We start from the raw sequence: 13999 nt of genomic DNA, 5'->3' as shown, positions 1-13999 counted from the left end.
TTTGATCTCAGAAGGGTTTTATTACTTGTATTATTGTTTTTATTGATTTTATGTAAAGTACCTTGATCTGCAATTCTTGTATGAAATGTGCTATATAAATAAAGTTGTATTATTATTATTATTATTAATAAGAAAATGATGTGTTTCATAGTAGTAGATTAAAATGCCAGCCAGAGCACACAAACATACACTCTCAAGACAACATAACAATCACAATAAATACATTCCTGTTACAGAACGTGCGTTATATTTTTATAGTTGTCATGACCATGACACAGTATTAATTAAAAGACACAGTGTGCAACTGCTACAATAACTACTGTAGTAGCAGTTAAAGTACATTTAATTAGCCAATAGCCTATCTGCCACAGCCCGAATAAAGCAGGCTGTGCTACAAAGTGATGTTGTTCTACAGGGTCTATAGGGAGGGTATTATGGGATGGGGGAGGATGACTACCGCCGGGAGGCAAGATGTGTCAGCTCCACGCGTCACAGACGATTTGATCTCTCTCTCTCTCTCTCTCTCTCTCTCTCTCTCTCTCTCTCTCTCTCTCTCTCTCTCTCTCTCTCTCTCTCTCTCTCTCTCTCTCTCTCTCTCTCTCTCTCTCTCTCTCTCTCTCTCTCTCTCTCTCTCTCTCTCTCTCTCTCTCACTCTCACTCTCACTCTCACTCTCACTCTCACTCTCACTCTCACTCTCACACTCTCTCTCTCTCTCTCTCTCTCTCTCTCTCTCTCTCTCTCTCTCTCTCTCTCTCTCTCTCTCTCTCGGCAGAGACTTTAAAAGCCGGCAAGGACTTCAGCACCACTCCCAGGGTCCAGCACCCAGGGGACATCAGGGGAGCATAAAAGGGCTGGGAAGGCAGCCACATGGGAGGCGAGGTAGAATAAGGAGAGTAGAATCAGTACAATCAGGAGAGAGAAAGTAGAATCGGGAGAGAGACACTAACTCCCCCAAGTGTCTGGGCCCACAGGCAGCGAAGCACCCCCCCCCCCCCCCCAGTGCTCCCCTGTCTGAATATTTGTATACAAATCAATACTCTAAAATGGAACAGAACAGTCTCTAGTAAGTTCCTTGTCGTAAATATGGACTGTGACAACACCAGACCATCTGAAGTGCTCATGTCCACATGAGTCTTCTCGCTGTTCAGCCTCATCGGGTGGCGGACTTCTCTTTGAAAGGCTCAGACTACAGCAGCTAATCCCAAACAATGCGACAAGCCTGGCCCTCTGAGAGCCATTTACTGACTTTAAACCTGTAACAAGAGGTCGGTTTGCAGGGCAGACTCACAGAGTGTGCACTGTGGACAGGAAATCCATAGTCTCTCCACCCAAGCATGCTGGGTAATTATTCGTTTAGGCCAGAGCCGATGACCACTGGCCACTTACTAAGAGGAAACTGTCTGGGAAGCAGCAATGCAGACACAAATGTTTCATGGAAACGAAGAGCAATCATGAGAATCCCTCAATCCCACTTTGCAAACATACAGTTTGAAGAGTTAAGACTGGATATGTTGAGTGGGAGAATTCATTACTTGGGAGAAAGAAGAAAAAAAGAATAAGAAAAAGGTTGAGAGAATAAGTGAGACAGAGAGTGTAATAAAAATTATGAGTAAGTACAGCGAGAGCGTGGGAGGCAGATGGACAGACACACACAGGCAAAGACTGACAGGGGAAGCATGACCGACAGATTAGGGAGATGGCGTTTTGATGACAGCCGTGAGGTTGTGCGGACTGCCTGTGTGATTACATGTTGTTGATCGGCTTGGCATTTCCTCCCTGTTTCTGCTAGCTGCTTTTCGTCAAACACTGCACAGTGAACCGAAGAAAAGAGCGAACAACCTCTTCCAGTCAGTGAGTGCAGCCACATGTAAGTAAAAATCAGGCTCTGAAAAGACATCTGGCCACACTGCGAATGGCTCTCCGCTAGTGTGAAACAGCCTAGTCACTCGTGGGCGGTTTAGATAGACAAAAAAAAGTAAATATAGAATTACATTCCTGCGTCGTTGGGATGTGTGCTGTGTATTCAGTTGATTTGAGTTGTTATTATGATCAATAATATGTCCAGCATGATAAGGGATGGAGTTGTTTGGTTTTGACAGGTTGGTATTGCAGCACAGGAACTGATGGATGGTATGGAAGGCTGCTATGACTCCATTTGCACCCAAGTCACACCTACCCAGGCTCCACACGTCTCTGCGGCCAACCACAAACCAGCAGGAAATAATGAGGAAAGCAACAGCCACAAATTAGCGCCGTCCCTTCAATCCATTCTCATCACAGCCACAATGAACGCCGGTGAAATTGATAGGGAGATAGACTTGTTATGGGCGAAATAACATTGTGTGCCTTTCTGCTGGAGAGCTTTCAGTGCATGTGGGGAATGATAATGCAAATATGACTCCCCCCCCCCCCTCTCCCCCTCCCCCCAACCCCCCATACCGTAACGATGAGGCCTCTCTCCTGGAAGTACTTCACCAGGGGGATGGTGTTCTGCTTGAAGTTGGTCAGGCGGCGCTCCGTGGCCTTTGGGTTGTCGTCGGGGCGACCCTGCTGCTCCGCCCTCTTCTCCAGGCGCTCCTTGAGACGCTGGTTGGTGCACGCCAGGAACACCACCAGGTCAGGACTACAGATCTGCAGGGGGAAGGAGTAACACAGTCAGAGAGAAACAGAACCGGTTGGAACGTGGGGGCACTTTGACTTAGTCCAACTGGCTGTGTGTTTATGCTCTGAACGATATTGGAGCAAGCAGCAACTGGTTTTGAGAATAGCCTCGAAAACTTGACCCTGATGACCCTGGGTAGCCCTTCGTGACATTGCTCATTGATCGTACATCGTGTGATTGTAATTTCACTCGGCATGGGATGGAAATGTTGCCTATTCAGTGGGAAGCACACAGAACATCCACCTCAGGCCACTCACACAATTTCATACAAACAAGTAGCAGTGTGTAAATCTATTAGGCCAACCCTGTCCCCAGAAACTCCAAGTCTTTACAGAGGAACATGAGTCTGCTTTTGCTTCTGAGAAAGGACTGATTGGAAGACACGGGAAGGAGTCGGTTGCCACATAAAAGTGTCTGAAGAGCTTCTAATCTAAGTTTAGCTTGTTGTTGTGCCAATAAGCACCATTCAATAAGCACCTCACCTCTAGCAGATCAAAGAGTGTGTCCATTCAAAATATAGCATCACTGCATTATTCATGGAAGAACGTTCACATTTGGGTCCCGTCTCTGATTCTTGTCATTAAGATAAGCCTTGTGTAAAGAAACTCTGTGGAGGTTAACTCAGTAGTCCCTTCATGTTCTATTTTTATTTTCAGACATGCAGAGCCAAAAATAGATGTGAATTGCGTTGCTTTTGCAGCAAACTAGAAAGCTGGGACTTCAATTCTTCAAACAAGGATTTTCGTTTCCATAGCTACAATTTTTTTAAACCTAATTTTCTCAGTAGGCTTCACCTAAAGTTGTTAATGGCTTTACACACAGAAATAAATCTCCTCTCAAGTCCATTTTCTCATTCGATTTCCAAAGGCGTGCCACTCACGGGATACATTGCTACTATTTCAAATTCGTTGATCACAAAACAATGTTTTTGTTTACATTTTGTTCAGTTGTTTTTTGTGATACCATCACTTCCCTATAATACCAGATGTGTCACAAAATGTGTCATGGAAATGATGCACATAGCCCGCATCTGGCCAGCGCTGATCCAATGATGAAGACGGTTCTCCAGGCAAAACTGTTTTAGGAGCATGACCTTTTATGGACACTGAGACAGCAAAACAACAAAAGTCACTTAGACCCGGGGCAGTCCACTGAGTGTGTAGTTAAGGCTTATTATTTGTGTGCCCACACACACGAATGCATACACAAACACATACAAGTATGTACAAACACATAGCAAGTTTAGCAGACGCTCTGGATAAGAGCGTCTGCTAAATGACTAAATGTATGTGACACAGTACACACACACACATACAGACATGCACACACACCACAGTGGTGCCTCCTGCCAGGAAAACAGGCTGCGAAAAAAATCTGAGGCAAATAAGAGTCACACATGAGATGACTTTCTCACCTACTTTGTATCCTCATCTAACACATTGTGATATATTTTGATGAAGTTGAGGTACTGAATACTGAATACAAAATCTGACTTTCATGCGAAACAATCTACAACAAGAAATCTATAGCATAAGGTAAGTACCGACAGCAGCCATGCTTATTTCTGTTCAAGGACAGACACGCCTGGATCTTGCATGGATGGAGCCAGAGGAAGTTTATGCTAAACATTATTCATCATGTGAACCTTTAAAACGAGTCACCACCATGTGACAAAGCCAGTGCCAAATTGGCAACATTCCATGATGCAACTGTTCTAAACCAAGAGGGCTAGGTGGGGCAGGGAGGGAGGGAGTAGGTCTCTGGGGACAGCCAAGAGAGAATAAGGGATATTCTGAGGGAAGAGGGGGGGAGCACATCCCCCCCCCCCCCATCTCCCAGAGAGCAGACATTGTTTTAAAGGGCAAAACAGCAGGAATAGGGACTCTGGAAGAACAGGGGGGGATGGGGGTAGGAGATTTCCTTCGGGGGCCCTGTTGCCCACTGGGCTGCCAGTCTCTATCCAGTCTGATTGGGCTATCGGTGAGCACCAGTGGAGCTGGGCTCAGCTGAATGCCAATGCCAACAAAACTAGTATGAAAGACGGATAAACATGACTTTTCCACTGAAAAGACAAGTCAAGTCGACTGATTTGTCGTGTGTTTACCCACTTTATCAATGAACCCTCTTCCTGTTTATCTCAGAATACACACACCTCCCCCTAGACTCAGTCCAGTTGCTTGTAACCACACAGAAGGGCAAGCTGACAGGACAGCCTGCAATGCCCCTTGGGCGGTTCATGTTGTCCCTCCCTCCCTCCCTCCCTCCCTCCCTCTCTCTCTATATATATCATAACATTTTACAAGAAGGTAACAGTAATAGTATGGCAAAATAACAGTAACATAGTAAGTTGGGGACTGTAGAAAAGTAACAGATAAATACACGTTACAGTAAGATATAGAAAGGTTTTAACAGTCATACAAGGTTGATTCACTGTCCCTCAGGTTGTGACGGACAGTGTATCGGCCTAATTCTGCACGACATGCATTTGTGGGGGTCTCTCTCTTTCAGTCAATCTTGGTCTCTCTCTCTATCTCTGTTCTGTCTGTCTGTGTCTCTCTCTCCAATGCACTCCCTCTCTCCTTTGAGAAACTCCAGTGTGGGGCTACTGCTGCATAATGTCCACAGATGTCTACACCGATAAGATATCTTTCTGCTTCACTAATTGCACTCTGGCAGAATCTGCCGCCTTAATCCTTGAAAATCATCCCACAGAGTATTGTTATAATGTTATAACCCTCGTATAACCCTTACTTTAATGACAGTTTCATGACTAAGTGGAATTAGTCAGCGATCATCCTCATTATTTGGTGACTTTGCTCATAAACTGATGAAAACCCCCTCAAAGACAAAGTCGTCCCATAATCAGATTGTAAATCCCACGACCACAGTCACCAGGACCGATGCTGCTGAGGAGCTGCTCTGATTGGTTGCCTGGATATGGCCAATACACATAGCTTGTCCTGGCATGAACCTGCCACCCCCTCGTCTTTGTCATAAACGAGGAGCAGCCCCCCCTTCCCCCCTCCCTCCCTACACACACACACACACACCCTGGACACGATTTGTAGAGCAACATCCCGAGGGCACATATGAGATTTGAATCACATCTGCATGCGCTAGTCTCGGTTCATCTCTATCTGATGGTCACCATGCACGGTCTGAGGACAGAAGGTACATCTAATCGTGTTTCCAACAGGGCTAGAGATAACCATAACAGCAGTGTTGCGCCAATGGGGCGGCAAAATGGTGCCCTGTTACTCTGGCCATCCGTATGAAAAACTTCTGGGGGCACCGCTAGCAACAAGGTCATAACTTTATAATAGGATGCTTTTTTTGCCATCCAGTTGCTACATGAGTCTTTATGTCATTCCAGCGGAAAAATACGTCTTCTACGCCCCTGAGCAGAAGTCACAACTCAGGACCTTACGGGAACGCTGGTGGCTCTGCTGCAGGACTAGGAAAAGATGAAGATAGAACATTAATTAACCAGACTTGCCCAGAGAAAAAAAGGTATGACTGAATAATATTACAAAAGACACACTGAAAGCTACTCTTTGATTCCCAAAGCAGACAGTCGAAAGGTGTGCAGCAGATATACATGTAACAACAACATATATACTACCATATAACGTGTAAACTACCATTTCAGGTATAAACTACCATAGGGTACTAGTAATTAAAATTACAAATGAAACCATGGAATACAGTACACCTTGTTCACCTTCAACACGATCAATCAAGCCCGTAATCATAATATATATTGGGGGGGGACATCCCCAATATTCAAATCTGGTCAAAATGTCCCCCCAAATATATTTATATAAAAATATGAATGTGCTACGCTACGACAGGCAACCACGCACGCTGTCCGAAATTATCAAAACAAATTTAATTAGTCTCCCCCAATGTTGAGTCCATGGCTACGGCCTTGCAATCAATTAATTATATATTATCTGGTGGGTAAAATTGAGAGAAAACTTCAGTTTCATTTCACTTGCTAGAATGGTGATTTTATAGGTGTACGCCTCGCGAGAAGCGCCTGTGTTTCTCTACTACCTCTAACAAGGCATCTCAACCCTGCGTTGACAGTCACGGGTTTCACTCTCACCCCCCATCCCTGGATCTTGTCACTGTCTCTTTAATTGGTGTGAAATAAGGAAGGAAATATGTCGTTGCCACTCGTTTACCTCCTCGACTCGAGCAAACAGAGGCAATTCCATGACCGATTGGTCTCGGAGCGCCGGCTTTATGAGCCTATTTACATGTGCTGACCGAGGTGATGCCGAGATACGACCTAATGTCCCCGCCGACTGCTCCGAAAGGTTACTGTTCACAATGATAGTCCTCTCAGTTGGTTTCCCCTCTGGCAGCACGCAATCTGGTTTCCTCTACAATAGAAACACATTTTGTCCTTCTATTTGACCTGTCGTTGTGCATGCAATGGGTTATGGTTCTTCTTTTTGCGTAGTAGGTCAGCCTGTGGATACCAGTGACTGACAAAAGAGTAAAAAAAAAAGAGTGCATCAACCAGAATGAAAAAGTTGTAAAAGTGCCTGGAAAAAATACTTCAATGGCATGGATATTGATCAGGACACTCTAAACAACAATCTAAATAACAGCAAAGAGAAAAACAATCCATAAGACAAAAAAAATAACACAAAAATGGTTGTCCATCCCTGCTGTGTAAAACTAAAAAACATTCTTTGTAAGTGACCTCACCTGCCCCTCCCATGTAGGCTGATCTGAAAAGCTGCTGAATGTTAATTGAGCTCCAAGATAACGAGAGAATCGACCGTTCTCCCAATGGCCACTCGACTGTAAAGCTAGAATTTCCATGAAGCGGGTAAACAACAAAGCGCCCGGGCCTTGCACAAACATCACTCCATTGTTGCATGTGTGGGGAGTTGACGGCACAGAGGAATGGAAAACCTTTGATCATCACCTTCGTCACGTTGTTTTGTGAACGCTCACCCCCTTCTATGTTGTCATTCGCAATACAGGGTAGGTTCATGAGGTAGGCTGCAAACATGGGACTGCGGTTCCCAATCACCAGCCAACCAGCTGACACACTCTCTATGCCTAACTGTCCTGCAATCATACAAATACACTCTTGACAAAAGGTCAGAGTCTGTGTTTGCCTACTGTATCCCGTCTGCACGGAATGAGATGCTGCGCCAATCAAGAGGGACCCATGTCGTCAGTGTTTGCAGTTTGTTTTAGGTAGAGCTCACCTGGTCCTCGAAGGACAAGGCCTGTCCGACGTCACGGGGGAAGCCGTCGATGACAATGCCGCTCGCGTCCGGAATCTTCATTATCTTCTGTTTGATCTCGGTGATGGTGGTCTCCTGTGTGACCATAGACAGACACTTCAACACCGACATGTTCTTCATCATACGGGGGATGAGTGTTTCAAAGAAAAGACGACACAAAACGGCAGGACGAAGTGAATCTGTGGAGAGCGGTTGTGTGTCGCACCACAGTTCTCACTCTCACTCTGTCTTTACTCCTTGCTCTACTCTTCCTCTCTCGCTACAGATCTTCTCTAAATCATGATACAAACATGTATGGTGCTCCGTTGCTCTTCTCATTTGTCCATGAGACTCTCTTTAACAAGGTGGCTTGGCAGCGTGCATATCTCCCTCCTGCACAGGGCTACAGCGACGACATGCTTTAGTGTTACTCGTGTCTGGGGGAGTTGGGAATGTTCCAGGCTGTTACATTCAAAGAGAGGGGAAAAGCATCATAAAGCAGAACTATCTGGGTAGCGTCATTATTTAAAGATATCTACGACAACCAGGAATATCAATGCATTTGAGTATCTGACACAATTAGCTAATGTTCCTAGCAGACTGTTGTTTTTTCCAACAGGCAGGCTGTGCAGCTAAGGAATGATCTAGACTTAAATCTATCGCAGTCAGATTGCCCCTGTGCCCCAAGCTAAGCCCTATGTTCCAGACTGGGGTTTGATGTCAGCTCTCTAAAATGCCAGATATCAAACACTCCCCTCTTGTTCCTCTGACGTACGAAAGAAGAGGCTTTGTTTTAAAAGCACGTCCGCCTGGATGGAGTCATCAATAACGCCTACTACACAATGCGAAAAAACCTCCACCCACAATACCAGATAAACCTCCACCCACAGTCCCAAAAAACCCTCCGGTGTCAATGGGGTGGTATGCTTTAGAGACTGATATGGCTGTTCAGACTCCCAGCTCTGTACACCTACTATAGGAAAGCCTTGGAACAACCATCATGTTATAGATCTGGATTCACCACGATGCATCAACAAACAAGTGTATCTGTTCTTGGGATCATTTTACCACCGTTACTATCCGGACATTGGAAGGCTGGAGCTCAGACAACAACCATAATGAGACACACATACAGCATACAAAGAGGCCTGCGTTTTAAGATACCTGCTACATTAGCGCCTAAGTGAGGATGGGCTCCATATTAAGCTGAGTGAGCGTAATATGAAAACACGACGAGGAGCGTCTTCACTTTTCTCCCCAGACTGACTCATCACTCAGCAAGATGCAGTGTGAATAAGAGGATGATGCCTCCTTCTATCTCCAGCTTCCTTCTGACAAGGACGCTGTTAATTATCCCCTTTTTACATTCACGCTGTGATAATGACCTATAGGTGTGTGGCTAAGGATCCTTCTCCCTCTCTCTCCCTCTCTCTGCCCCTCTCCCTTACTGCCCCCCCCCCCCTTTTATCTCCCTCCCCCTCCCTCCCCACTCCCTTTTCCCCTATTACCCCCTTCCGGTCCACCCTCCGTCCTATCTCCCCTATCCCCCCCCTCTCATTCCCAACCACCCCCGTATGCTCTCGACCTGTGGCGCCAGCTCCCCATTGGTGATGATTTTAGCGATCAGACTCCACTTCCTGTTGCTGGTGGCGTTGTGGATCATCTTCTTCCTGAGCAACTCGCCCACAGAGACGTACTGGAACCCGTAGCGCTCGGCAATCTTCAGGCTCTGTGTGCCTTTCCCACTTCCAGGCCCACCTGTAGGGAGACAGGTGCTGGTGTCAGGTGCAGGTCCTGGTGTGAAAGTGGTAGTGTGTGAGAATAGGAAGTGTGTGCTTGGTGTACACAAAACCGTTTTTTTTGTGAACCTCTTACCACAGGCAGGCAGGCACACATGGTGCAGAAAAGATGGAGGAGAAATAGTGAGAGGACAATGACCGTCAGAAAGACCACTGTCAAAAGCGATTTATTTGCCAAGTACTTTTCAAGCTTAATCGACTTCAAATATGATCACAATTTGTGTCTCTCTGAGCCTCCGGTCTCTGTGGGAAATGGCCTGGCCCATTAGCGATTATCCCCACAGGTGATGACGATTACATCCATCAGACTTTTCAATCTAACAGGGAACTGAACGACTTACTGGGGTGTAGGAAGGACGTGTGTGTTGGTGGAAGTTATCCACAGTGAACGCATTAGGATTATGTGTTAAAATGTCTTTGTAACTGATTTGAAATACATCAATACAATGTACCATTGGAAGCTGTCAAGTGAAGACAAAAGTGTACCAATCACTTACACAACAGAGAACTCGCTACAACACTGTCAGCTGCAAACACAACATTTGTATTGCCCAGAATAATTAACGTATACTTAACAATCACATTTCACACAACATCATCATAAAACATTCCATGGGTATGCTTATGCGAAGGGGACAGCACGAATCTATTTCAACAGGCCCATTTAGGAAATCAGATTAGGATAGGATAAGAATCTAACAGTTTGAATATGTATCTTATTGGCTGCTCTTATCTCTAAGGAAACAGGAATAGCCAATAAACAACACTTTGCTTCTAACCAGTGACATAATTAATATCTTTCATCCACACCCACAGACTCAGACACACACCGACAGAAAAGCACACACATGCACACAGTAATGATGCCATCCACGCTGTGGTAATGTCCTATGAGTGTGTGGACACAAGTACTTTGCTGGACTGGCACAAGTATTTTGACAAGCTCTTTACCTATAACAAGGATGACTTTGGGTCGTGGTCTGGATGGATCAAACACTTCATACTCCTCTATGAGCTCTGCTGTCTCAGACAGGTCGGAGTCGCTCTCTATGGAGAACTGGCTGATGGGAGGAAGCCGGTCATATCGCCTGTAGGGGAAATTGGGGCTGTCGGGCAACACTAGGGGGACACAACACAGAGACAATCACAACTGTTTGTTTCACATATTACAGGAACACTTTCTCTGACCAAAGTTGCCTCAGCTTCACTGACAACAAGATCGAGATCTCTTCTGGAGGTTGTAACAATGCCCTGCATGATCAGGTGTCAGGTGGCTGAGCGGTTAGGGAATCGGGCTAGTAATCTGAAGGTTGCCAGTTCGATTCACGGCCGTGCCAAATGACGTTGTGTCCTTGGGCAAGGCACTTCACCCTACTTGCCTCAGGGGAATGTCCCTGTACTTACTGTAAATCGCTCTGGATAAGAGCGTCTGCTAAATGACTAAATGTAAATGATCCATGGTTGCAGGAGGCAAAGTCACGTAACCTGCTTGGCTAGGCAAATGAAGAATTGTGCTGAGTATATAATGCATTGTCTTTACTTCCTTATCTAGGGGTAGTCTATAACGTGTATATATAGACTCTATGTATCAGTAATCAGTAAGGATTAAGCCCACCCCACCCTCTTCAACATGTATCACTCATAACGCCAGTACAACTGCACCATTGTTCTACATCCAACCAAACGCACGCAAACGTCCAACCCCGCCCACTCACCATTTCTGAAGAAGGACCTCCGTGATTGGCTCCCGTTGAGAGGGGGCAGTGACTTCTTCTCTTGACCCACAAACGTGTCCCATCGGACCTTGTCTGTGCCTCCCAACTCCCGCACCTTCTTCAGACAGCCCTCCAGATAGTCTATGGGGTCATCAGGGCGGTAGTACATCAACCCTGTCAACAAGCTCTGGAGAAAACAGAACGGGCAACACAATGACAGAGAGAGAAACTGTCATCATTATACCTTGTGTTCCAAACTGTTGATCCCACTGGAGCTGATAGCCAGGTGGAACCACTGTTAAAACAGTCACATTTCCATAGCAACATGCTTGCCTTAGAAGGGGAAATACTAAGTATTCAATAAAAGCAGAAAGTGACAAGCATATATAGGCATTGATTCACAACTATGTCCCATTAGGCAAATTATTCAAGTACATAAAACTTTCCATGCAGAAAAAAAACAAAGAATGTTCTTGGTTTGTTCCTTGACCCTGAAGTTTTAAAACAATGCTTTTTCCGGAGCTGGGACATCCTCCCAACTTTGAATCCATCTTCTTAAACGAGTCCTCGAAGAGAGCACGGACGGGTTGTTTTTAACAACAAAACACTGAGGTATGTTGCCAGAAATTCAGTACCTTGCTAACTGATTTATAAACACAGTTACATAATTTACATAGACAAACATATTTTCTTACATTTCAAACATATTTTCTTACATTTTAAACATATTTTCTTACATTTCATCCAAATGTTACTTTATAGCCTACTATAGGGCAACATGTAGTGTTATAATTACTAACCAGTTCTGCAAAATTATTGTTATTAAATTTGTTTCAATTAACTTGATTACATAATCAATTGCTAATTTCATATTAATCTCTACTCTAGCCTAACCAAAGCAATGTCCCAGTATACCAACAATTACACAGCTGGAAAAGGAAATTGCTCATTTTAACGTTATGTAATTATAGTGGGTGAACAACAGCCAACACTTAAGACAAATTGGATCCGTGCTCCACTGAGGATTCTCTTTACAGGTTTCAACATTAATAGATTGTACAAGGTATGAAATGTACCTGACTAGGCTAGACTGAATATTTAAGCAATTACTATTTACTTTTTTAATTGAGATGGTGATGACTGGTACATTATTTGATGATAAGCAGTAGGTTAAAATGCATTATAAGTCACCTGACATAGTCACACTTCCTACAATTTTAAGTAGCCTAACTATGGTGATGAATCCATCTAATTTGCTATTTCAAAATAGCATATCGAAGGTGCGCGTGTATTGAGCGCATTTATATAGCCTATACGCGCAACATCAGACAACATAAAATGGTAATCACTAACGCTCCGTAACGTCTAGTTTGAATATAAATATATTCACATATATCCAGCTTTGCTTAACGTATTATAAACCAGTGACATAACAAATCGTTTTATACAGTCATAGATCCTAAGTTAACTATACATTCTGTCAGCAACTGCTCGCAATCAATTCCTCTCACCTCGAACAGTTGAGGTATCTCTCGTCTTGCAAGATACTCCTTGGCATCATTGGTATTCATCTCTGCAAAAATTCTGAGATAGCACTCTAGAATACAGCTAGTTTTCTCTCAATAAACACGCAACCTTTATGTCCGTGTTCTGTTGTGTGAGTACAATTGATGGAATGATCTCCAAGCTATGTTAAAACCTCAGCACATCTTGCCTGTGACTTTATAACTGGATTCCTGAAGGCAACGCCACTGTGCCACCCTCTTCAGAGATGGTGGCTGTTCTCTCTCTCCCTACAACGTCCTGCCTCTTACTCCGTTGGTTAAGAAGCCAGCCAGGCAAATGGCAACAGATATGAAGTGATGTGTTGGCATGCAGCATCTGCGGCTGTGCTTGATCAGATCAAAGTCTGCGGCGCATAATACATATAGGGCAACTTCTGTCGTCTTTAATAAATTATTTATAAAAAATAAAAAATAATTGTCACATTTCCCGCACATTTGCACATACATTAATTTATTTTCTTGACACGTTTAATTGTCAATTGACATTAAATAAATTAAATAAGCAGACGCATTAAGTATAGCATTGCATGAAGAGAAAACAATCATGTTCATGATAAAATGTAGGCTAATCACCGCTATAATTTCTGCCTCCCATGTTTGGTTTGACAATGATTGATTTCATATAAAATAATGTAATGATATCCCTAATTATTAATAGGATAAAAAAGTCTAATTATTGGTTTACAGATAGCCTACAATATTTGAATACACAGCACAGAGGAATTAAACAGTAGTTGCTCAACTATTTACAAGCCTATGTGACAGGCTAATTTGACTTTATGTGAGATCAGTCATCTCACCTCATTTAATAGGTTAAGGCTTTTCGTCAATCCTACTTCCTTGCAACGGCCATACGTATGGCCGTTGCAAGGATGTTATCTCTATTCCTAATCCATTTGTCCAGTGACACGCAAATTTAATTTTTACATTTTTGCTATAGTGTGGGCAAGGCTGTAAGAACCTGAAGCATCTGTTATCTCATCTAAAAAATAAAATAAAATCTGCATT

The 13999-nt window shown here is 44.0% G+C and overlaps 1 protein-coding gene across 1 annotated transcript in view; it reads right to left on the bottom strand.

Annotated features, from left to right (window-relative positions):
• Positions 1-13281, bottom strand: part of ak5 (adenylate kinase 5) — a 34703-nt gene extending 21422 nt beyond the window's left edge. Inside the window, exons 1-6 of the mRNA XM_062481288.1 lie at positions 12938-13281; positions 11427-11613; positions 10663-10830; positions 9498-9670; positions 7895-8008; positions 2441-2632 (exon numbers count right to left, since the gene is read on the bottom strand). Coding sequence (XP_062337272.1) covers positions 2441-2632; positions 7895-8008; positions 9498-9670; positions 10663-10830; positions 11427-11613; positions 12938-12997 — 894 coding nt within the window. The 5' untranslated portion in view covers positions 12998-13281. The remainder of the gene's footprint in view (positions 1-2440; positions 2633-7894; positions 8009-9497; positions 9671-10662; positions 10831-11426; positions 11614-12937) is intronic.
• Positions 13282-13999: the final 718 nt, after the last annotated feature.

This window comes from Osmerus eperlanus, chromosome 16, assembly GCF_963692335.1.
Source record: "Osmerus eperlanus chromosome 16, fOsmEpe2.1, whole genome shotgun sequence".
NCBI classification, from domain to species: domain Eukaryota; kingdom Metazoa; phylum Chordata; class Actinopteri; order Osmeriformes; family Osmeridae; genus Osmerus; species Osmerus eperlanus.
This window is presented reverse-complemented; position numbering and strand designations above follow the sequence as displayed.